The 23626-nt window shown below is 48.9% G+C and overlaps 1 protein-coding gene across 2 annotated transcripts in view; it reads right to left on the reverse strand.

Moving 5' to 3' along the window:
• The window catches only part of FBN3 (fibrillin 3), a 160482-nt gene that overhangs the window by 119843 nt on the left and 17013 nt on the right, over positions 1–23626 (reverse strand). For both annotated transcript variants that reach the window (XM_087922591.1, XM_087922592.1), the window contains exons 5-8: positions 12957–13154; positions 11231–11356; positions 9556–9681; positions 381–533 (exon numbers count right to left, since the gene is read on the reverse strand). In XM_087922591.1, coding sequence (XP_087778717.1) covers positions 381–533; positions 9556–9681; positions 11231–11356; positions 12957–13154 — 603 coding nt within the window. The remainder of the gene's footprint in view (positions 1–380; positions 534–9555; positions 9682–11230; positions 11357–12956; positions 13155–23626) is intronic.

The following is a 23626-nucleotide window of genomic DNA, read 5'->3' on the forward strand; positions in this document are numbered from 1 at the left end:
TGGTGGAGTTTGGGAGAGAGAAAGAAAGACTTTGGCTGCTTTCCTTGCGTGCAGTCAAAAGCAGAAGAAGAAAGCAGCGGAAAGAAGCAGCCCGGTGGCCAGGCCAGGCGCATGGGGCAAGTGGGGCAAGTTCCCCCCCTTTGCCCTTCCCCCCACTACTTCATGTTGTGCACAATGCAAGCGAGACAAGCCTTGTGTTCCCATGGGCCATGTGGGCGGTGCAGCCTTGTGTTCCCACGCAGCCTGGATTCATTGCTTTGGGGGGGGGCATTTCTTTGCAGACCACCAAAATTTTCTCACGGACCACCAGTGATCCCTGGCCCATTGGTTGGCGAACACTGCTCCAGGGAGCTGTGGGGGGTCTTAGGCAAATTACTCACCTGATCCCCGTACGGGGCACATCTCAGGAGTTTGTGTAATGGCCCAACAGCGCCCGGAGTCACAACAGCACTGCATCTTGGTGTACTGGCCAGGAAGCTCGCCTGCGCACCGTCCACCGATCAGTGCCGAGAAGCAGGTGCCAATCCTCTGGTCTGCGAGCAGAAGAGAGACAGAGGTAAGTCAGGAAATGGCTTTGCGGGAAGGGATGTAGAGGTAGTGTTAGGAATATAAGTCACCTAACAGATATTTGGGTTAGAAATATATAAACCAGGATAGGCATTTTAAAACTGTCTCTTTAAGAAAATGCAAAACTGTAATTAGGTGTGGTTTCTCAAACGGCCATAAGATGGAGCCAGAAACCTGGATTGTTTTAGTCTTAGTCTCAGAAGAGAGTATGTCTCCGTCTCTGTTTCCTTCTGTTGGAAAATGTTGCCGTTCCTCCATTTCTTCTAATTGACTGATATTACTAGATTTAATGTAAGTCTGTTACTGAACTGTTTTTTGACACCGGATTTTGATATTTGGATTATCCCTGGATTGAAAACTGACTGATTTAACTTGTGAATGACTTTTGGACTGCTTATTTTGGACTTTGCTTAACCTTTCTGGAAGTAAAAACCTACATTTACTGTACAGTGTATCTGTGTGCTGTGTGTGTGTATTATTCAAACACTCCTCTCAAATACGTGTCCCTGTATGCGCTCATTCTCCTAATGGGGAATTACCTCAACAGGTAGTCCTCAACTTATTACTTCAAAGGAGCCCAGAATTTATGTTGCTAAGCGAGTCGCTTGTCCATTGAGCTTTGACCCATTCTACGACTTCGCTTGCCACTGTTGTTAAGCGAATCCACCTTTCCCCGTGGACTTTGCTTGCCGGAAGGTTGCCAAAGGAGAAACCACGTGACCCCCCCGGGACACTGCAACCGTCGTAAATGTGAGGCTACCAAGATTTTGCATTGAATCATGTGACCGCGGGGGATGCTGCAAGGGTCGTAAGTGTGAAAAAAAACCCGGCCATGTCCCTTTTTTTCACAGTGGTGTAACTTGCTCGCTAATCAATCAATCAATTGATCAAATAAACCCCTTGTATTTGCCCTGCTGGCTGGGGAAGATGGGAATTGGAGTCCAACATAACCCAGACAGCCTGCAGTTAGGGAATTTGGAACAGGAGTTGCCTTCAGAAATTGTGGGAGCTTCATTCTTGGAGGCTTCTAAGAAGAGACTGGGCTGCCCTCTGTCAGAAATGGTGTAGGGTCTCCTGCTTGGGCAGGGGGTTGGACTAGATGACCTACAAGATCCCTTCCGTCTCTGTTAATCTGTTGGTTGGTTGGTAGGTAGGTAGGGAAAGAAAGAAAGAAAGAAAGAAAGAAAGAAAGAAAGAAGGAAGGAAGGAAGGAAGGAAGGAAGGAAGGAAGGAAGGAAGGAAGGAAGGAAGGAAGGAAAGAAAGAAAGAAGAAAAAGAAAGAAAGAAAGAAGGAAAGAAAGAAAGAAAGAAAGAAGGAAAGAAAGAAGGAAAGAAAGAAAGAAAGAAAGAAAGAAAGAAAAAGAAAAAGAAAAAGAAAGAAAGAAGGAAAGAAAGAAAGAAGGAAGGAAGGAAGGAAAGAAAGAAAGAAAGAAAGAAAGAAAGAAAGAAAGAAAGAAAGAAAGAAGGAAAGAAAGAAAAAGAAAAAGAAAGAAAGAAGGAAAGAAGGAAAGAAAGAAGGAAGGAAGGAAGGAAGGAAGGAAAGAAAGAAAGAAAGAAAGAAAGAAGAAAAGAAAGAAAGAAGGAAAGAAAGAAAGAAGGAAGGAAGGAAAGAAAGAAAAAGGAAAGAAAGAAAGAAAGAAGGAAAGAAAGGAAAGAAAGAAGGAAGGAAAGAAAGAAAGAAAGAAAAGAAAGAAAGAAGGAAGGAAGGAAGGAAGGAAGGAAGGAAAGAAAGGAAAGAAAGAAAGAGGAAGGAAGGAAAGAAAGAAAGAAAGAAAGAAAGAAGGAAAGAAAGAAAGAAAGAAGGAAGGAAGGAAGGAAGGAAGGAAAGAAAGAAAGAAAGAAAGAAAAGAAAGAGAAAGATACATGTTGTGGGAGCTTCATCCCTGGAAGCTTTCAAGAAGAGACTGGACTGCACTCTGTCAGAAATGCTGTAGGGTCTCCTGTTTGGGTGGTGGGTTGGACTAGATGACCTACAAGGTCCCTTCCAACTCCAATATACTATTCTACCTAAGAAACAGGCAGAGCGGGCTATCAGCCCCCAGCAGCTGTTCCTCCACTTTTAAATAGTCCCTTCATATACGATTTCCTGCATGCAACAGGCGAACGTCACCCTGGGGTCCATCAGGAAAGGCTCTTCGTGGAAAAACAGACTATTTCAAACTGTTTGAAATGGGGGCCTCTGGCTCCTAATCAGGACCACAAAAAAATATCTTTAGCCCGGCAAAGGGAAAGGATGCTCAGAGGTTTCCCCCAGGTGCTCCGCTCTCCGAGGGAACAAAAGAGCCTTTCAGGAGGAGAAAACGTCAACTCGAAAAAAAGTTTTTCAAGTTTGGCTAGGAAAAATATTGTCCATCCCAGCGAGCGACAGCACATTTGCAGCACATGTTCGCTCCAGGGAAACGGCCCGGGGCATGACATAATAGTCCAGTCGGCCACGCCAAGGCCTCCTTGGGGAGGCCTTTGGTTATTTTTAAAACCTGGCTTGCTTAATTAGATCTGCCCGACGTTTGCTAAACGCTTTGGCAGCCGGGGAAACGCTTTTCAGGGGTCCAGATGCTTATGCGATCTGCCCCACGCCCTATCCTTGCTCCGAGATCGTAATTCTTCCTCGCCTGCTCCTTCGCACAGACAAAGAGAGACAGAGAAATAGAGAGAGAAAGAGGGAGAGAGAAACGGAGAGGGGGAGAGAAAGAAAGAGGGGGAGAGAGGGAAAGAGTGAAAAAGAAAGAGAGAAGGAAAGAGAGGGAGAAAGAGAGAGAGGGAGAGAAAGAGAGAGAGGGAGAGGAAAAGGGGGAGAGAAAGAAAGAGGGAAAGAGAAAGAGAGAGAGAGAGAAAGAGAGGGAGAAAGAAAGAAAGAAAAAAGAAAGAAAGAGGGAAAGAGAGAGGGAGAGAGGGAGAAAGAGAGAAAGAGGGGGAGAGAAAGAGATAGAAGGAGACAGAAGGAGAGAGAGAAAGAAAGGGGGAAAGAGAAATAAAGAGAATGAGAGAGGGGGGAAAGAAACAGAGAGGGAAAGAGAGAGAAAGGGAAACAGATAGAGGGACAGAGAAAGAGAAAAAAGGGAAAGAGAAACCGAGAGAGGGAAAAAGAGGGATAGAGAGAGAGAGAGAAAGAGGGAAAGAGAAACCGAAAGAGATAGAGAGAGAGAGAAAGAGAGAAAGGGAAACACAAAGAGGGAAAGAGGGATAAAGAAAGAAAGAGGGAAAGAGAAATGGAGAGAGAGAGAGAACGAGAGAAAGAAAGAGGGAAAGAGAAACAGAGAGGGAGAGAGAGGGAGAGAAAGAGGGGAAAAGAAACACAGAGAGAGAGAATGAGAGAGAGAAAAAGAAACAGAGAGAGGGATAATGAGAGAAAGAGAAAAAGAGGGAAAGGGAGGAAGGAGAGAGAAAGAGAAAAGAAAAGAAAAGCAATTTTATTTTAATTGAATTTTAAATTCAAGATCCTTGTTTATCGTTTCAGTGCTTCGTTCCCTATTTTATTCCACATCTGTAGGCTGCCTAGAGTCGCCTTTGGTGAGATGGGCAGTGAACCGGTTTGATTAAGAAATGTTTCCTGTATTAGTCCACCAATCACCTCCATTTTACTTCCTGGCTTACTCTGTACCCTTCCGGGTGGTCTCCTTTCCACGGATATAAATCAGGCCAGATTTGGCTTAGTCTTCTCATCAACCTCTCCTCTCTTCATTCTCCCAACGGTCAACCTGAATTGAGATACAGTCCCGCCCACAAACCCGGTTTGCTCTTATCTTCTCCTGGTTCTGCAACTCTGGGGATTTCCTAGTGGTGTCCTATCCAAGCGCCAACAACATCCCACCTCCCTTCTCAGGCCAGAGGAAGAGCCGCCTTTGCGGAGAAGTTGGACTGATAGCAGCTGTACTCCCTGCTGGCTAGCGTCTTTTCCCAGGCTTGACCTCTGGCCCTTCCCAGCCTCCTCCCCGCCGCCACTGAGATTTGAACCCGTGCAGCTTTGCTTTGCAAGCAAGGCTGGTAAATGTTTTTTTTTTTTTCCCCAAAAGGGCCGAACAGCAAGAGGTGTGTGCTGGGTTTTTCTATTAGCTGTGCTAATTTTTCATTCCCATTCAAAGTAGAAATGTATCTCTCTTTCTCTTTCATTTTCTCTCTTTCACTCTCTTTCTTTCTCCCTCTTTTTCTAATTCTCTTTCTTTCTCTCTGTCTTTGTCTATCTGTCTCTCTTTCTCCTTCTTTCTCTCCTGTCTCTTCTCTCTCTCTCTCTCTGTCTTTGTCTATCTGTCTCTCTTTCTCCTTCTTTCTCTCCTGTCTCTTCTTCTCTCTCTCTCTCTCTCTGTCTGTCTGTCTGCCTGTCTCTCTCTCCCCCTCTTTCTCTTTGTCGCTTTCTCTCTCTTTTCTGTCTCTCTTTCTATCTCTGTCATTTTCCTTCTTTCTTTCTGTCTGTCTTCCTCTGTCTTTTTCTTTTTGTCTTTCTTTCTGTCTCTCGTCTCTCTCTTCCTCTCCTTTTGTCTCTCTTCTCTTTCTCTCCTTTTGTCTCTCTTTCTCTTTCTCTCTCTTTGCCTCTCTCCCTCTCTCCCCTTTTGTCTCTTCTTTCTCTCTTTGCCTCTCTGTCTCTCTTCTCTTTCTCCTTCTTTGCCTCTCTCTCTCTCTCTCTCCTTCGGCCTCTCTCTTTCTCTTTCTCTCCTTCTCTCTCTCTCTCGTTTCTCTTTTTGTGTCTGTCTCTGTCTTCCTTTTTTCTGTCTCTCTCTTTCTCTCTCTGTCTTTTTCCTTCTTGTCTTTCTCTGTGTCTTTCTCTTTTTGGCTGTCTCTCTTTTTGGCTCTCTCTTTCTCTCCTTCTGTCTGTCTCTCTCTTTCTGTCTCTTCTTTCTCTCCTTCCGTCCCTCTGTCTCTTTCTTTCTCTCCCTTTCTCTTTTCTCCCTTTCCCTCTAAAGAGTTATCAGAACCGTTTATAAAAACACACCTTATTTTAATCAGGATCAAGCCAATCAACTTTACATTCCTCCCTTTTACTTCTGACAAGGCCTTTAATTTGCAACAACCACGGCATCTGCTGGACTTCACAGCCTATGTGAGGTACAGCATCCACCCCTCAGTGTGACTGTAGGATCTTGTGTCAAATTGTAGACTCCATCACAACTGGCTGAGGGCCTGTACCAGTCCAGGAACTTGTTTTTTTTTCCAGATAAACAATGCTGCGTTTCAGTGGTTAGATGGCTTACACATTGGCGTCTGAACAAAGATCCTTTTCACCTCTGTAATTCATATTTTACTGTGTTTTTAATCTAGGCAAAGCTGTAATGCCTGTTGTAAGTAGGGAAGAGAAGGACCCGGGGAGACAGGAGAGCAGCCTTCCAATATTTGAGGGGTTGCCCTAGAGAGGAAGAAGGGGGTCAAGTTATTCTCCAAAGCCCCCAAAGGACAGACAAGGAACAATGGATGGAAGCTGAACAAGGAGAGATTCAACCTGGAAACAAGGAGAAACTTTCTGACAGTGAGAACAATCAACCCATGGAACAGAAGTTGCCTTTGGAAGTTGTGGGCGGGGGGGGGGTGGTGGACTAGATGACCTACAAGGTCCCTTCCAACTATTAATCTGCATCTGTCTAAGATGATCAAAGGCCTAGAGGCTTATACATATGAAGAACGGTTATAGGAACTGGGCCTGGCTAGTCTAGGGAAGGGAAGGACCAGGGGAGGCAGGATAGCGGTCTTCTAATATTTGAGGGGCTGCCCCAGAGAGGAGGAAGGGGTCAAGCCTTTCTCCAAGGCCCCCAAAGGCCAGACAAGGAATAATGGATGGAAACTGATTCAGGAGAGATTTAGCATGGAGATAAGGAGAAACTTTCTGACGGTGAGAACAATGAACCAGTCTTTGGAAGTTGTGGGAGCTTCATCCCTGGAGGCTTTCAAGAAGAGACTGGACTGCCATCAGTCAGAAATGGTGTAGGCCAAGGGTCTCCAAACATGGCGAGTTTAAGACTTGTGGACTTCCAACTCCCAGAATTCCTGAGCTGACATGACTGGAGGAGGAATTCTGGGAGTTGGAAGTCCACAAGTCTTCAAGCTGTCAAGTTTGAAGACACCTCACCCCACCCCCGTGTAGGATCTCCTGCTTGGGCAGGGGGTTGGACTAGATGACCTACCAGGTCCCTTCCAACTCTGTCAATCTGCACCTAAAGTCCATGCCTGTTACCCCTACACTAAATAAATCCATTTATGGTTTTAAGGAGCCTCCTTCAAAGACTTCAACTTTGGCAGATGTTGGCTTCTGTCCCCCTCTCTCTCTCAAAAAAAAATAAAAATAAAAGGATATTTTGCTCGCTCTCAGCTGGGTGCTTTGTTCACCTCTGGCTGATTTTGGAGGGGGAGGGGGAAGCGGGGGACAGGGAGGGTCTCCACATTGGGATCCAGCCCAAGAAGGCACCATTTATGAGTGGCTTATGGTCCCTGGGAGCAGCGGGAAGGATGGGAAGCGATTCCTGGCAGCCCAGCCAGAGAAATTAAAAAGCGAGCGAGGAAGTCATTAGAAAAGGAATTTTCTGGTTAGGACAACGGAGTGGGAGACAGAAAGCAGGCATTTAGCCAAGCCTGCATTCCAGATTCCCCCTCCACAAGCAAAGAGGCGACAGAAGCTTCGCTTGCAAAGGATTAACGGAGGCGCCCCTCCCCTTCGCTCTCCCCCGCCCCAAAAAAACACGTGGCTCCTTCTGCATTGTTAGAAGCAAGCAAAATAATCGTGCTGGAGGGGGACTTTAAAGGTCTTCCAGTCTAACCCTCTTCTCAAGCAGAGGAACCCATGCCAGCGTGGGCGAACCGTTTGGGTACCGAGGGCCCGAAGCGCATTGCGCGCCCTCATACCCAAAATTCGAGGAGCGTCGCCCCGCATATGTGTGCAGCAGGGGTGGGATTCCATTTTTTTTTAAACAACCGGTTCTGTGGGCGTGGCTTGGGTGGTGGGCGTGGCTTGGTGGTCATGTGACTGGGCGGGCGTGGCTTGGTGGTCGTGTGATTGGCAGGGTGTAGCCAACTCAACATCACCCACATCGAGGCACGCATCTCCTCGCCTGGTCTCTCTCGTGAAGGTGAGAATGTTCCAACAGTCGTCAGTGTGAAAAACGGTCATAAGTCACTTTTTTCAGTGCCATTGTAACTTTGAATGGTCCCCTCCACACAAGCAAAGTACCAGCAAAGGAGGGGGAAAAAACTCCAGAGAAGTTCCAGAGACAGGAAGTCTAGTCCTGCCAAGAATGTAATAAGGGTTAACGGAGAGACAGTTTCTGTAAGCAACACCAGAATGTTTCCTTCCTGCCTTCCTTACAGGATTAGCCCAGTAATTTCTTCTAACAACTGGTTCTCTGAACTGCTTAGGATGTTTCTTCCCAATCAGGAAGAAGTGAGAGGGAGGAAGGAAGGAAAAAGTGAAAAAGAGAGGGGGGGAAGAAAGGGAAGGAGGGAGGGAAGAAGGAAGGAAGAAAGAAGTGAGAGAGGAAAGAGAGAGGAAGGAAGGAATAAAAAAGTGAAAGAAAGAGTGAGGAGGGAGGGAAGGAAGGAAAAAGTGTGAGAAAGAAGAGGAAACGATGGAAGGAAAGAAGAAGTGAGAGGGAGGAAGGAGGGAAGGAAAAAGTGAAAAAGAGAGCGGAGGAAGAGAGGGAAGGAGGGAGGGGAGAAGGAAGGAAGGAAGAAGTGAGAGAGGAAAGAGAGGGAAAGGAAGGAATAAAAAAGTGAAAGAGAGAGTGAGGAGGGAGGGAAGGAAGGAAAAAGTGCAAGAAAAAAGAGGAAGTGATGGAAGGAAAGAAGTGAGAGGGAGGGAGGAGGGAAGGAAAAAGTGAAAAAGAGAGCGGAGGGAGAGAGGGAGGGAGGAAGGAAAAAGTGAGAGAGGAAAGAAGGAGGAGTGGAAGGAAAGAAGGAAGGAAGAAGTGAGAGGGAGGAAGGAAGGAAAAAGTGAGAGAGGAAAGAGGGAGGATGGAGGGAGAAAGGAAGGAAGGAAGGAAGGAAAAGATGTGAGGAAAGAGGGATAGATGGAAGGAGGGAGAGAGGGAGGGAAGGAAGGAAGCCTGAATGGTGACTCAACAGGGCAGTCATTAAATGAGACTACCTATATGGTATTACAAAGGCGTTACATAGGTGAAGTGATTTGTGTTCCCAACTGCTCCTACCAGGGCCATTCTGGGCCTGCTAAAGCAACCAGTTAGCTTTCTAGGGCAGCCCTACCTATAGTGGATCGCAGTAATCCACTTAGGAAGTGACCAAGGCGGGACCAACCATGAGCAATGCCCCCCCCGCCCCCCTAGTCCAGGAAACCAGGCGACAGCCTACCGGCCTCTACCCAAACCGCCTCTGGTTACCAACCATCATATTCATAGACAGAACTTCCTGCAAAGAGCATACAGGTCATCCTTGACTTACAACCCCAACCTCCGTTGCTAAGGGAGACCGCCATTCAGTGAGTTTTGCCCCCATTTGCCCACCTTCCTGGCCACAGATGTTAAGCGAATCCCAACCGATGTTAACTTAAGTCACCCGGTCGTTAAGCGGATCCAGCTTCCCCGTCTACTGGGCTCGTCAGGTGATCGCAAAAGGGGGAAAATCCCGTGACCTCTGGACACTGCAACCGTCACAAACACGAGTCATGTCTGAATTTCCACCGCAGGACATGGCGCGACACTCATCCGGGTGAAAAACGGCCCTAAGTTAGCTTTTTCTCTCCCCCACAGGTCCGTCGCAGCTTTGAATGTGTCAACTAAAAAAACAGTTCTTTGGTCATTTTAGTTGCCAGCAGAAAGGGACTGGTGGAAAGCAGTACATTCCTCAAATGCTTCAGATAATTGCTAGGCAGCCGAAGCTGTTGGCACACAAGATTATTACTGGAGAGCGTGATTGATGACTCTGGGCTATGGATGTACAGAACGGTTGGCAGAACAGTTGTAAGTCAAGGGACTCCTTGCCCTCTGTGCCCTTGGGATCCCTTGCCACTTGGAACAGTGGGGCCCCCACCCAGGCCGTGTGAAGAGTCTCGCTTACCCACACAACGGGACCCATCTGGGCTGGTCATGAAGCCTCGTGGACAAGCGCAGACGTAGCTGCCCACCGTGTTCGTACACTCGCCTCCGTTGCACACGCCGGGGCTGCTGCTGCACTCATCCGTATCTGGGGAGGGGGAGAAAAGGCCGTTAATCGGGGGCGCCTGGCAACACTTTGGACTGATTAAAAAGTAAGACGATTCCCTTCCCTCCCCTCCCTCCCTTCCAGGAAAGACCTGCTCCCAGGGGTGGGATTCCACAGGTGTAACAACTGGGTGCAGTGAGCTAGAGCCGGTGGCAGGGAGGCAGGCAGACCCAACAGCTGATCGTCGGAGTGAATGGTTCTCTCCCAGCTAATCTTCAAAGCTACCGGTTCGCCCAGGAGGGGAGCAGAGTTTATGGACCCGCAGTGAGGAAAGAAGGAATGTATTTTATTTAGGTTGCAGCACCTGCGGAGGTCATGCCGTCACTGATATGCCGCTTGAGTTGAAATGACGCATCAGCAAAATATCTATATATCTAAATATTTCTATTTCTTTCTATTATTTCTATTTCTCCCAGTTGTGATTGTATGACTGTAATTTTGTCGCTTGTCTCCTAACAATGTTTATGGACTGTTTCCTAGTATGATTTGATGGCTTATTGTACCCTAGGACTAGTATTAAGTGTTGTACCTGATGACTATTATTAAGTGTTGTACCTGATGATTCTTGACTCTTGACGAATGTATCTTTTCTTTTATGGACACTGAGACAATTTGCACCAAGACAAATTCCTTGTGTGTCCAATCACACTTGGCCAATTAAGAATTCTATTCTATTCTATTCTATTCTATTCTATTCTATTCTATTCTATTCCTATTATTATTATTATTATTATTATTATTATTATTATTATTATTATTATTATTATTATTATTATTATTATTATTCCTATTCCTATTCCTATTCCTATTTCTATCTATCTATCTATTACATCTCTGGGTTATCTCTATATATCTATAAATTACAGTATATGTATGTCTCTCATATCTATCATTTATCTATTAGATAGATAGATAGATAGATAGATAGATAGATAGACAGATATGTGTATGTGTATGTATATGTACATGTATATGTATATGTATAGATCTCTCTCTACCTCTATATATGTAAATTTATAAATTAACAGAATAGAAAAGAATATAGAATAGAACAGAATACAGAATGAATAGATTAGATTAGATTAGATTAGATTAGATTAGATTAGATTAGATTAGAGTAGAGTAGAGTTGGCTAGGCTAGGCTAGGCTAGGCTAGAACAGAACAGGATAGAGCTAAAAGAGACTTTGGAGGTCTTCTAGTCCACCCCTCTGCTCAAGCAGGAGCAGCTATACCATTTCAGATAAGTGACTATCTAGTCTCCTCTTAATAAACCTCCAGTGACGAAGCGCCCACAACTTCCAGTGGCAAGCCGTTCCCCTGGTTAATTGTCCTCCCTGTCCAAAAGCTTCTCCTCAGTTCCAGGTTGCTTCCCTCCTGGATTCATTTCCACCCCTTGTTTCTACCCTCCTCCAACCATCTTCAGCGCTACGGCCTCTGCAACCCACAGGGCCCCTCAAAAGTCCCTCTGGACAGCTGGACAAGAGAGCCCCTCCCCGCTTCTCCACCCCGAGCCCACCTGAGTTTCCTCACCTTCGCACTTGTGGTTGGTCTCGCTCTGCTTGTGACCCGCCGGGCACTTGCATTCGTAGGAGCCCACGGTGTTGAAACAATTGCCCCCTTGGCACAATCCGGGGATGGCTTGGCACTCGTCCACGTCTGTGGGGAGAGAGCAAGGACAACCCCCCCGCCACCAGCACTGCGTGAGCCCACCAGGAGGAGAGAGAAAAGGGCCTCGGAGGGCAGTCACGCCCTCCAAAAACTCTCCCAGCCCTTCCACCCAGAGCTACAGGTCGTCCTGGATTTACGGCCACAGTTGAATTCCAAATTTCTGCTGCTAAGCGAGACAGCTGTGAAGCGGACTCTGCCCTGTCTTACTACCGTAACGTCACAGTCAGCGTTACGGTCAGTGTGGGGTGCATATTTTGTGTATCTGCGTAGACGTTGTACTCTCCAATTGCAAACGGAGACGCGGGTACTCTCATTTTTCTTATCTTCCTTTTTAAGCGCTTCGGTTTTGTCGTACTGCGAACCATTGCTGGGGTGCATCCCCAGTTTCGTTGCACTTGTACGACGACAACAAAGTTCTTCTGATTGTAATCTTTCTCACCGCTATTGTCAAACAGATTATTACAGTTTGTCAACTCATAAAACATCCCGATGCACTGTTTTAATAGTTTGCCATTAATTTTTTTTTTTACTACCGGTTCTGTGGGCGTGGCTTGGTGGGCATGGCCATGTGACTGGGTGGGTGTGGCTTTTATTTTTGCTTTTTTCCAGCCCCCACTGGTTTTTGGGGGCCTTCTGGACCTCTAGGAGGTGGTCATTTTTTGCTCCCTTAAGGCTCCTCTGAAGCTCAGGAAGGCAAAAAAGGCTGAGTCCTTTTTTTGGGGTGTCTCTGGGCTTCAGCAAGGGGGATCCCAGCACAGCTGATCGTACAAACAGCTGATTGTCGGGAGGGGAAAAAAAAAGAAATAAATTCCTTAGGTGAACATCAGGTGGGTGGGGTGAGTGAGCATCAGGAGGGAGGGTGACCGGGTCGGGGGCGTAGCCAGCCAGAACTTACTACCGGTTCTGCGACCCATGCCAAATCCTTGCTACCGGTTCGCACAATCCGGTGCAACCCAAATGAATACCACCACCGGGGGGGGGATGGGGGGAGGAAGGAAATCTGGAAGAGCAGGACAGCCGTTTGGAAGCGGAAGTACATTCCAACTCTTCTCTTTAAAAGGTTGTAACTAAACTACCAGAGCTTTTGCCCCACGAATATATTTAATTGGAGAACATGATTGATGACACCCAGCTTGTGAAGTTGCTCGGTTGGAGAATCTGATTTATGACACACCCAGGGGGGAGGGGGGGGAAACAGGGTCACGGGGGACTGTAAATGACGTAGGCCAGAGTTGGCTTCATACAGGGCAGGGCCAGTATGTTGCCTCTAACGAATCCTTTCAAGTGTTTTGAAGTTTGGCTCGAGAATCAGGATTTCATTAGGGCGATTGCTGGAATCCTGACAGAGTTCTTAAGTTAGGAACAGGATTGTTAAGGTTCTTAAGGCTTCCCCGTGGACATTGCTGGTCAGGTGGTCACAAAGGGGATGGTGGCACACGGCAACCGTCATAAAAATGATCCCTAAGCCATCGGTGGTAAGTCGAGGACTCCCTAGGCACTGTTGTGGCCGCCATCTTGATTTTTTGCAGAGGGAACCATGCGCTGTGGACAAAAACCCAGCTGGCTCAAACACAAACACATCACAGACCTTGGCAGGCTCCGGTACGGATGTTAGGAATGAATCCGCGGCGGCAAGGGTGTGGCTGGGCCGGGCACATCTCGCAGGGGTGGCCCCAGGCACGGCCGATGGTGGCGCAGCACATGGTTTTGGTGCAGACGATGCCGCTCAGTTGGCCTTGACACATCTGCTTGTTCACCTGGCTGAAGCAGGGTCCCGTGCGGTAATCTAGGGAGGAGAGAAGAACGGTGGTCAGCGCCAAGCCAGAAATGGGGGTCCCTCAGATGAGCAGAAAAAAACCCTGAGGGAGGGTGCCAAGGGGGCTTCCATTCTTCAAGATTCACATACGTGGTCCCGCCACAGTCTGTGGGCTGCCAGACTGTGAGCAATATTGCTCAATATTGGTGAGCAACGTTGCTACTTGGAGAAACTATTTTACCAAGGCTGGAGAGAGCTCTGTCCTGTCGGTCAGTGGGGCTAAGTTTTTTTTTGGGGGGGGGGGTTGAGGCCCTAAGAGAGAGGTGTCAACTCATAAAACATTTTATGTGGTCATTTTAGAGTTACCAATAGAAAGGGAGGGGAAAAAGGGGGGGTTTGAAAGAGCACTGCAGTTTTTCAGCGATAGTAACTAGAGTGACTGAAATTTCTGCCCCGCAAAAATCCAACTGGAGAACATGATTGATGACTCTTGGCTATGGATGTGTCCCATTGGAGAATATGAATTATGATACACCCAGGGGATGGAGGGGAAAACCAGGGTCAAGGGTGACGATGAATTAGGCGTCTCAGAGTCGGCTACACCCAGGAAGTGTCAGATATGTTAATTGTTTAGTATTGGAAGTTTGGCTCAAGACACGATTTAATTGGGGTAATAGGGTTTCTTGCTTGATTTCTGTCATTGACGGCTTTTGGGGGATCTTAAAATACTGGAAATTAGCTTTATTTTTCTTTCTAATTTGATTTGCACAGGCACCTACTCAATGCACAGTTCGGGGCAGCAAAGGAATAACTTAAAATGGGGAAGGAAAGCATCAAGCAGAAAGAGGAGGAGGAGGAAGAGACAGAAGGAAGAGAAGGAGGAGTGGAAGAGGGGAGAAGGAAGGAGGGAAGAGAAGGAGAGGAGGAAAGAGGGGAACAGTTGGAGGTAGAAGAGGAAGAGAAAGGAGGAAGAAAAGAGAAAAAGGAAAAGAAGGAAAGAAGAGGAAGAGAATTGGAGGGAAAGATGGAGAGGAAGAAGAGGGGAAGGGAGAAGAGGGAGGTGTAGGAGAAAAAGAGAGAGAGAAAGAGAAGGGGAAGAGAGAAAGAGGAGGAGAAAAAGCGGAGAGGGAGGAGAGGAAAAAGGAGAGGGAGGAAAAAGGGAAAAGGAGAGGGAGAAAGAGGCAGAAGAAAAGGAGGACAAACAGAAGAGGAAAAGATGGAAAGAGAGAGAGAGAGAGAAGAAGAGCAAGAAAAGTAGGAGGAAGAGAAAGGAAAAGTGGATGGGTGAAAAACCAATTTTCAGAACGGTAAACGTATAGATGTAGACTTTACACCATCTGAAAAAAATGACATTTCCTCCACCCCACTACATTAAAGGAGATCCCGAAAGAATATTTGGGGGATACCCCTCAGTCTTCCCCCTTTTGCCGCTGGACAATCTCCCTGAAACCCCTTCAGGGAGCCTCTTGGAGGGGGTTTCCAACTCTTCACCTCCACCCTCTCCACGGGATCCGGTCAACGTGGTGGTGACCCAACCGAGATTTCCTGCCTTTGAAACTTGACAGATCCAAGGAGACATCCCACCCACCCGGTCCGACCATCTGCGACGGGGGTCTTGAAGGACAAGGGAGGCATTGTCAGGGCGGGGAAAACATCTTTTCTTAATTTCCTGGCCTCCGTTGCGGTCTGCCTTTCCCACGTTCTGGCTGTCATCGTCGATTTTAGCCTCCGGTCCAAAGCTGGGGGTGGCGGTGGGGGGGCAGCTTGCAGGAATTTGGGGGGCGGTGGTGGGTGTCCTCCTGAGTGGTGTGATGGCCTAGAGGTGGAGCTCTCACCTCCCAGTCAGGAGGCCGTGAGTTTGATCCTCGATAGAGGTAGATATTTCTCTCTCTGGGCACAATGAGAATATAACTGCCGAACAAAACTCTGCATCGGCAACAGGAAAGGCATCCGGCCAGAAAAACATTCAGCTCCATTCAGCTGCCCAGATTCCACTCCACAAGAAGTTATGGGGTCGTTAAAAGAGGCTGGTGGGTGTCCTCCTCTTTTTTAGCAAAGGGTCCAGGTTGAATATCACTGGTTGGCCACAGGTGGGACCATGTAGGCCGAGAAATGTGTATATTATCCATTACAGGGGTCCTGCATGAAAGTTTGGGGACATTTTCTTAAATGCAGGCAACCCTCAACTTACGGACACAAACTAAGCAACATGGTATATGCTGAGGTCTGTTCTAGACCATTGGTTGCCAACCAGTGGGCTGGGGACCACTGGTGGTCTGTGAGAAAATTTGGGTGGTCTGCAGAGAAATGTCCCCCCCCCAAAACAATTAATTCAGGCTACACGGGAACACAAGGCTGCGCCGCCCACGTGGCCCGTGGGAACACAAGGCTTGCGTCGCTTGCATTGCGAACAACATGAGGTAGTGAGGGGAGGGGGGAAAGGGCGGAGGGGGTGGGAACTTGCCCCACTCACCCCACACACCTGGCCTGGCCACCGGGCTGCTTCTTTCTTCTTCTGCTTTTGACTGCAGGCAAGGAAAGCAGCCGAAGTCTTCCTTTCTCTCCCCCAAACTCCGCCAGAAATGAGTCTTTGGGGCCCTGCAAGGCCTCCTGCGCCAAGAGGCTGCATCAGCAAAGACTCACGTCTGGCGGAGTTTGGGGGAGAGAGAAAAAGACTTCTGCTGCTTCTGCTGTTTTCCTTGCATGAAGCCAAAAGTCTCTCCCTCTCCCCCTGAGAACGGAGCTGGAGACGGGATCCTGCGATCCCAAATAAAGAACGATCGATCGGTAGGAAAATGGGGTGGGTGGATTTTCCTGCAGACTTTTGGGGGGATTTTCCCAGGGTCTCTGGTCTGTGGGATTTAAAATGATGGGTTTGATGGTCCCTGAGGTCCAAAAGGTTGGCGACCCTTTGCCCTAAGGGACAGGCTCCATTACGGTCATAATTTGAGGACTGCCTGTAACATCGTATGGAAAAGACCTACGTGCTCTTAGGGCAGCCTCACTCAACATTCAACTCTTCAAGAACACTAGACATAGCCACCTAGCCACATCCCATAACTCTCAGCCAGAATTCCAGGCATGGAAATCTCCCAATATCCCTTTTTGTTATCCCATGTCACTTTTAGAGACTTGTTCTGACCCAAACCCGGTTCCAAAAGAGCAAAACACGAGACAAAGGTAACAGCACAACCTTTTAATGTTTCGTTTACGAATCTCGGTCCTTCACAGATCAAAGGCCGCTTCCAACTAACTAGCCCCGATAAGGAACAGCCTTGCTAAGTTTTGGCAAGGCTGCCAAGGACAACAGATAAAGTTCCTAAACAATAAATCAAAGAGTCTCCAAACACCAACTCAGTCTAACGTCCACAAGGCTTGAGTGTAAAAACTTGTTTGCTTCCTGCAAAGAACTGCAGCTTCTCAGCTGGCTTTTATCTTCTCAGGGAGGGCGAGCTGGGCACAGGCTCCTCGGGGGCCTCTTCATTGCTGCTCCAAACCTCCACCATCTCCGAAGGCCGCCTTCCACTCCCTGATGATCCCGGCCCCATCCCTGCCTCACACGCAGGCCCCTCTTATGAGTCCTCGCTCTCTCGGACCTCAGCCGTCCACACCTGCTACCGGCGAACCACAACAGAGACGCTTAACAGAGTCGGAAGGGGCCTTGGAGGTCTTCTAGTCCAACCCCCCCTGCTCAAACAGGAGACCCTATAGCATTTCAGACAAGCGACTGTCCAGGCTCTTCTTTAAAAACCACCAGTGATGGAGCACCCACAACTTCTGGTGGCCAACTGTTCCACTGGTTAATTGTTCTCACTGTCAGGAAATTCTGCCCATCTTAAAGTTGGTTTAATTCAGACAGGGGATTCAAGAATCCTAGGAACCAGTGGCCGGGTGGGCGTGGACTACCGGAACTTCCATTTTTCACCTTTCCCAGAGTCCGGAGGCTTCCCTCAGGACTCTGGGAGGAGAAAATGGACTCCCCCCCCCCCAGGCTCCAGAGGCCCTCTGGAAGCTTGAAACAGGCCCGTTTCCGAACTTCCAGAAGGCCCATTTTTTCCCCTCCCAGAGCCTTTGTGAAGGCCCTGCCCTTACCTGCATTGAAAATGGGCTATGTGGAGACTTCTGGGAGGGGAGGGCCAGGGTGGGGAAGGACCAGCCGGTCGGTTCAAATATTGATTCGGCAAACCAGATGCAAATTTAACACCCATTTCACTCAAACCAGTCCAAACCAGTAGAATCCCACCACCGGTTTAATTTCCATCCAGGCTGGGGAATTCTGGGAGTTGAAGTTCACCCATCTTAACGTTGGTTTAATACCTCATCCTGGCTGGGGAATTCTGGGAGTTGAAGTCATGCCCCCCTTTAAAGTGGGTTTAATTCCCCATCCTGGCTGGGGGATCCTGGGAGTTGAAGTTCACCCATCTTAACGTTGGTTTAATTCCCCATCCTGGCTGGGGGATTCTGGGAGTTGAAGTCCACTTCTCTTAAAGTGGGTTTAATTCCCCATCCTGGCTGGGGAATTCTGGGAGTTGAAGTCGTCCCCCCTTTAATGTGGGTTTAATTCCCCATCCTGGCTGGGGAATTCTGAGAGTTGAAGTCATATCCCCCTTTAAAGTGGGTTTAATTCCCCATCCTGGCTGGGGATTCTGGGAGTTGAAGTCGTGTCCCCCCTTTAATGTGGGTTTAATTCCCCATCCTGGCTGGGGATTCTGGGAGTTGAAAGTCGTCCCCCCTTTAAAGTGGGTTTAATTCCCCATCCTGGCTGGGGATTCTGGGAGTTGAAGTCGTCCCCCCTTTAAAGTGGGTTTAATTCCCCATCCTGGCTGGGGATTCTGGGAGTTGAAGTCGTGTCCCCCCTTTAATGTGGGTTTAATTCCCCATCCTGGCTGGGAATTCTGAGAGTTGAAGTCATGTCCCCCCTTTAAAGTGGGTTTAATTCCCCATCCTGGCTGGGGAATTCTGAGAGTTGAAGTCGTCCCCCTTTAATGTGGGTTTAATTCCCCATCCTGGCTGGGGAATTCTGGGAGTTGAAGTCATGCCCCCTTTAAAGTGGGTTTAATTCCCCATCCTGGCTGGGGAATTCTGAGAGTTGAAGTCCACTTCTCTTAAAGTGGGTTTAATTCCCCATCCTGGCTGGGGAATTCTGGGAGTTGAAGTCGTCCCCCTTTAATGTGGGTTTAATTCCCCATCCTGGCTGGGGAATTCTGGGAGTTGAAGTCGTCCCCCCTTTAATGTGGGTTTAATTCCCCATCCTGGCTGGGGAATTCTGAGAGTTGAAGTCATGTCCCCCCTTTAAAGTGGGTTTAATTCCCCATCCTGGCTGGGGATTCTGGGAGTTGAAGTCGTGTCCCCCTTTAATGTGGGTTTAATTCCCCATCCTGGCTGGGGGATTCTGGGAGTTGAAGTCGTCCCCCTTTAAAGTGGGTTTAATTCCCCATCCTGGCTGGGGATTCTGGGAGTTGAAGTCGTCCCCCTTTAAAGTGGGTTTAATTCCCCATCCTGGCTGGGGGATCCTGGGAGTTGAAGTCGTGTCCCCCTTTAATGTGGGTTTAATTCCCCATCCTGGCTGGGGATTCTGGGAGTTGAAGTCGTCCCCCTTTAAAGTGGGTTTAATTCCCCATCCTGGCTGGGGGATTCTGGGAGTTGAAGTCGTGTCCCCCTTTAATGTGGGTTTAATTCCCCATCCTGGCTGGGGATTCTGGGAGTTGAAGTCGTCCCCCTTTAAAGTGGGTTTAATTCCCCATCCTGGCTGGGGGATTCTGGGAGTTGAAGTCGTCCCCCCTTTAAAGTGGGTTTAATTCCCCATCCTGGCTGGGGATCCTGGGAGTTGAAGTTCACCCATCTTAATATTATCCTGGCTGAGAACCCCCAGCCTGGAGGACTGTGCAGGAGCCACAAGGACAACCTTCGGGAAGGAGCCAGACGCAAACCCCCCCATTTCTCTTTTTAAACCCTGCTCCCAAAATAGACTTAGGGGACGATGGGACGGGGGGAGGCGGGGGGAGGCAGAGAAATGGGACAAAAATAGATTTCCTGATTGAAGTTCCCAGCAAGAGACAGAGAACAGCCAAAGCTGCCTGCAGTGGACAGGCTGAAGCGGGGGGAGGGGAAGAGCTGGCAGAGAGCCAGGAGCACATCTGGAGCTGATCGGAAGAGGTCAGGTGATCAAAGATTTAATGAGGCTGCCATCAAATTTTATTAAGGCTCAGATGTGGGGTTGGGGGACACATACGCACCCCTTCCGTACACGAGAAAGGCTGTAAGCCACCCCCGCCATGTTGGCTCGCTCCTGTCCCAAAAGACCATTTTAAAGGCACCTGGTAAACCCATTTGAGATTTTTTACCTCCCAAAGGAAGCCCGCCGTTGGCCGGCTTCCATGAGGACTAGAACCTTAGCTGTGGTTTTTTTGGGGGGTGGGGGGAATGCCCTCTAGCTCCAACTGCTGAAGGGGCAGTTCTCTCATCTTGCAACCTGTTGTTTGGTGAGTGTCCCAACTTACAACGGCATGGAGGGCGGGGGGAAAAAGAGAGGCAGGAAACTGGTCCTTGCACTTCCAACCGTGGCAGCCTCCCCGCAGCCCTTGGGGTCAGTTATAAGTCAAGGACCCAAGCAACCCAAGACTTCTGTCAATCCCGAAGCTGACCTGACCGGAGCCATTTTGAGGCTTCCGTGTGGCCACACTGGAGCTGAGGGTGAGGGAGGAGGGGAATAGAGATAGCTGGGGTTTTGTAGCCAAAACAGAATACTTTCTCCTGGGAACCAAGGACATTCCCACTGGTGGGAGGAAAGAGGCGGGGTCAAGTTACCAGGCAACCAGACAGCACCTTGATTGGACCGTGTGACGGATTGTTTGGGAAGGGGGGGGGAAACTTTTGCCTTTAAGTCAGTGAAAACCGTGGGAACCTTCAGAGTTGGTTTTCACCAGCCTGTGCCAACGTGATATGTCCGATAAAACTAATATTTGAGGAAGCTGCTTGCTGTAGGCGTATTACTTGGAACTCTGAAAACCAGGGGTGGGGCTTCAAAAATTTAGCAACAGGTGCTCTGCCCAGTTGCTGGGTGGGTGTGGCCATGGTGGGCGTGGCCTAGTCAGCCTCCTGCACCACAGCAGGGGGAGGGTGTTTTTGTCCTCTCCGAGCTCCTGAGGCTTTCCTCGAGCCTCTGGGAGGGTGAAAACAGCCTTCCCAGATTCCGGAGGCTCCCCAGAAGCTGGAAGCGGGCCCGTTTCCAGCCTTCCGGAACTTCCGGGAGGGCCATTTTTCGCCTTCCTTGAGCCTCTGTGCGCAGCCTGCACTTACCTGCATCCAAAATGGATAGCATGGGGACTCCGGGGAGGGAAGGGGTGGGCGGGGTCAGCCAGGAGTGGGATTTGGGGTTCTCCGAACTGCACAGAATCTTAGCTAGGGGACTCTCCCGAACCCTCAGCAGCCCAGCCCTGGATGTTACACGGAGCACCCGGAAGTTACACGGAGTCAGGGGTGGGATTCTACAGGTTCGCACCTATTCGCTAGAACCGGTTGTTAACATTCTAAGCAGTTCGGAGAACCAGTTGTTAGAAGAAATTTCTGGGCTAATCCTGTAAGGAAGGCAGGAAGGAAACATTCTGGTGTTGCTTACAGAAACTGCCTCTCTGTTAACCCTTATTACATTCTTGGCAGGACTAGACTTCCTGTCTCAGGAACTTCTCTGGAGTTTTTTTTCCCCTCCTTTGCTGGTACTTTGCTTGTGTGGAGGGACCATTCAAAGTTACAATGGCACTGAAAAAAGTGACTTATGACCCTTTTTCACACTTACGACTGTTGCAGCATCCCCACAGTCATGAGAGGCCAGGCGAAGAGATGCGTGTCTCGATGTGAGTGATATTGTGTTGGCCGCACCCAACCAATAACACGCCCACCAAGCCACACCCACCCAGTCACATGACCACCAAGCCACGCCCACCAATTAAGCCACGCCCACAGAAACGGTTATTAAAAAAATTTGAATCCCACCCCTGGATGGAACACCAACAAAGTACCCTAATCTAAGAAGGCACGTATGTTTCTAAAGTGGACAGAGATGCGATAAGCACACTCTTAAATCGACACAGCACTCGTGCAAAAATAGTTTTTCCAGACAGCAGATAAAGATGTCGGCGAGGGGAGCCCTTTTTGGCAAAGCTTCTTAGGGTTAGTAGCATAAATAGCCCTTGTCTTACAACTTCAATTGAACTCCAAATTTCTGTTGCTAAACTAGACATGCCCGACTTCCAGAAACAGTTCTTCGTATGTTTTAGCCTCCAGTCCCCTAATCCTCTTCGTTGCTCTTCTCTGCACTCTAGAAATTTCTAGAGTCTCAGCATCCTTTTTTTTTACATCGAGGTGACCAAATCGGGATGCAAGTATTTCAAGCGTGCCCTTACCAAGGCCTCATATAAAGTTTAGTTTAGTTGACTTGACTTGACTGTCGTTGCACCTCGTACAACGAAATTAAATACCATCTTCGGTGTATATTATGACTATAAAAATAAACACAAACACACACCCTTCACATTCTACACGTTGAATTGAAAACCCCTCATATTGCATGAATATTGCGCTACACAGTAGAATTCAGTAGAGTTACTGCCCTGGGATAGAAGCTGTTTTTCAACCGATTTGTCCTCTTTTTTATTGTCCGGTACTGCCTGCCAGATGGGAATAGTTCCCCCCCCCAAAAAACGGGGTGCCCAGGATGAGATGGATCTTTGAGAATGTTTTGAACTTTCTTAAGGCAGCGGGAGCTATAAAACTCTTCCAAAGAGGGGTTCGTCGTAGGTTTGAGCCTCCAATCCCCTCATCGCCCTGATTGCTCTTCTCTGTACTTTTTCTAGAGTCTCTACATCTTTGTTTTATGTGACCAAAACTGGATGTAGGACTAGGTATGGCCTTACTAAGGCTTCATAGGGTGGTATCAGTACCTCCCTTGATGTTGATTGTATCCACTGGTTAATTGTCCTCACTGTTAGGAAATTCCTCCTTAATTCCAGGTTGCTTCTCTCCTTGATGAGTTTTCATCCGTTGCGTCTTGTCCTGCCCTCAGATGCTTTGGAGAATAGCTTGACTGCCTCTTCTTTGGGGCAGTCCTTGAGATATTGGAAGACTGCTGTCCTATCACCCCCAATCCTTCTTTTCATAAGGGCGTAGGGTCTCCTGCTTGGACGGGATGGGGGGGTTGGACTAGATGGCCTACAAGGTCCCTTCCGTTCGTCTAATCTAATGAAGCAGCTCCCATTTGAGCAACCCTGAGTTTTGGCGGAAGGGGTGTCCAGACCGTTTCTCCCCCTCCCCGATGCCCGAATGACCTTCCTGTTCCTCCCCCCCCCCCACACACACACCCTGTGGTATCTCCTCTCCCTCCTCCCCACCCCAAGAAAGACATCTGCACAGTTGGATTGCACGCTTTTGCACGCTTTCCTGGGAATTGGCCTCCGGCGACGGAAGGGGATTTCCTTCGGACTCCAAAAAAAAAAAAAAAAACCCTCGGAGGTTTACAATAATTATGATTTAGGGTCTTAGACAGGCAGCCCCCTCCCCACTCCAGGAAGGCCAGGGATTAAAACCCATCCAAGATTAATCCCCGCAGAAAAAGCCCCCGCCCCCCGCTCCCCTGCCTGTCAATAAACAGCTGCTCAGCTCAGCCAACCGTTGCAAACCCGCACAGGTGGGTCTCGTCCCTTTGGTGCTTTCCAGATGCAGCCGCCATCTTGACTAAACCCCCTCCCCACACTCAACAATCTCCCCGGAGGAGGGGAGGAGGAGAGCTCCAGACTCTGCACCTTTGCACAAACTAGCAAATCGCTCCCTGCTCAGTCTCCCTCCTTTCCTTCCGCACGCTGTGGATTCCCTACTCACTTCAGACTTTCAAGAAGGGACTGGATTGCCATCGGTCAGAAACGGTGTAGGGTCTCCTGCTTGGGAGGGTGGGGGGGTGGGGGGGCTGGACGAGATCAGTGGTCGCCAACCGGTGAGCCAACGAGTGGGCCGGGGACCACTGGTGGTCTGCAAGAAAATTTCTGGCGGTCCGCCGAGAAATGTTCCCCCCACCCCAAAGCAATTAATCCAGGCTGCACCACCCACGTGGCCCATGGGAACACAAGGCTTGCGTCGCTTGCATTGTGAACAACACGAGGGGGGAAAGGACGGAGGGGGGGGGAACTTGCCCCACGCGCCTGGCCTGGCCTGGCCACCTGGCTGCTTCTTCCTTTCCGCTTCTTTCTTCTTCTGCTTTTGGCTGCACGCAAGGAAAGCAGCAGAAGTCTTTCTTTCTCTCCCCCCAAACTCCGCCAGAAGTGAGTCTTGGCAACCCCGCAAGGCCTCTTTCTCCAAGAGGCTGCGCCGGCACAACAAGACTCCTTTCTGGCGGAGTTTGGGGTGAGAGAAAGAAAGGCTTCTGCAGCTTCTGCTGCTTTCCTTGCAGGAAGCCAAAAGTCTCTCCTCTCTCGCGCGCGTGCGCTCTCTTTCCCCTAAGAACGGAGCTGGAA

The sequence above is a fragment of the Pseudonaja textilis genome, chromosome 1, assembly GCF_049901715.1.
Source record: "Pseudonaja textilis isolate UNSWEBS1 chromosome 1, rPseTex1.2, whole genome shotgun sequence".
NCBI lineage: Eukaryota > Metazoa > Chordata > Lepidosauria > Squamata > Elapidae > Pseudonaja > Pseudonaja textilis.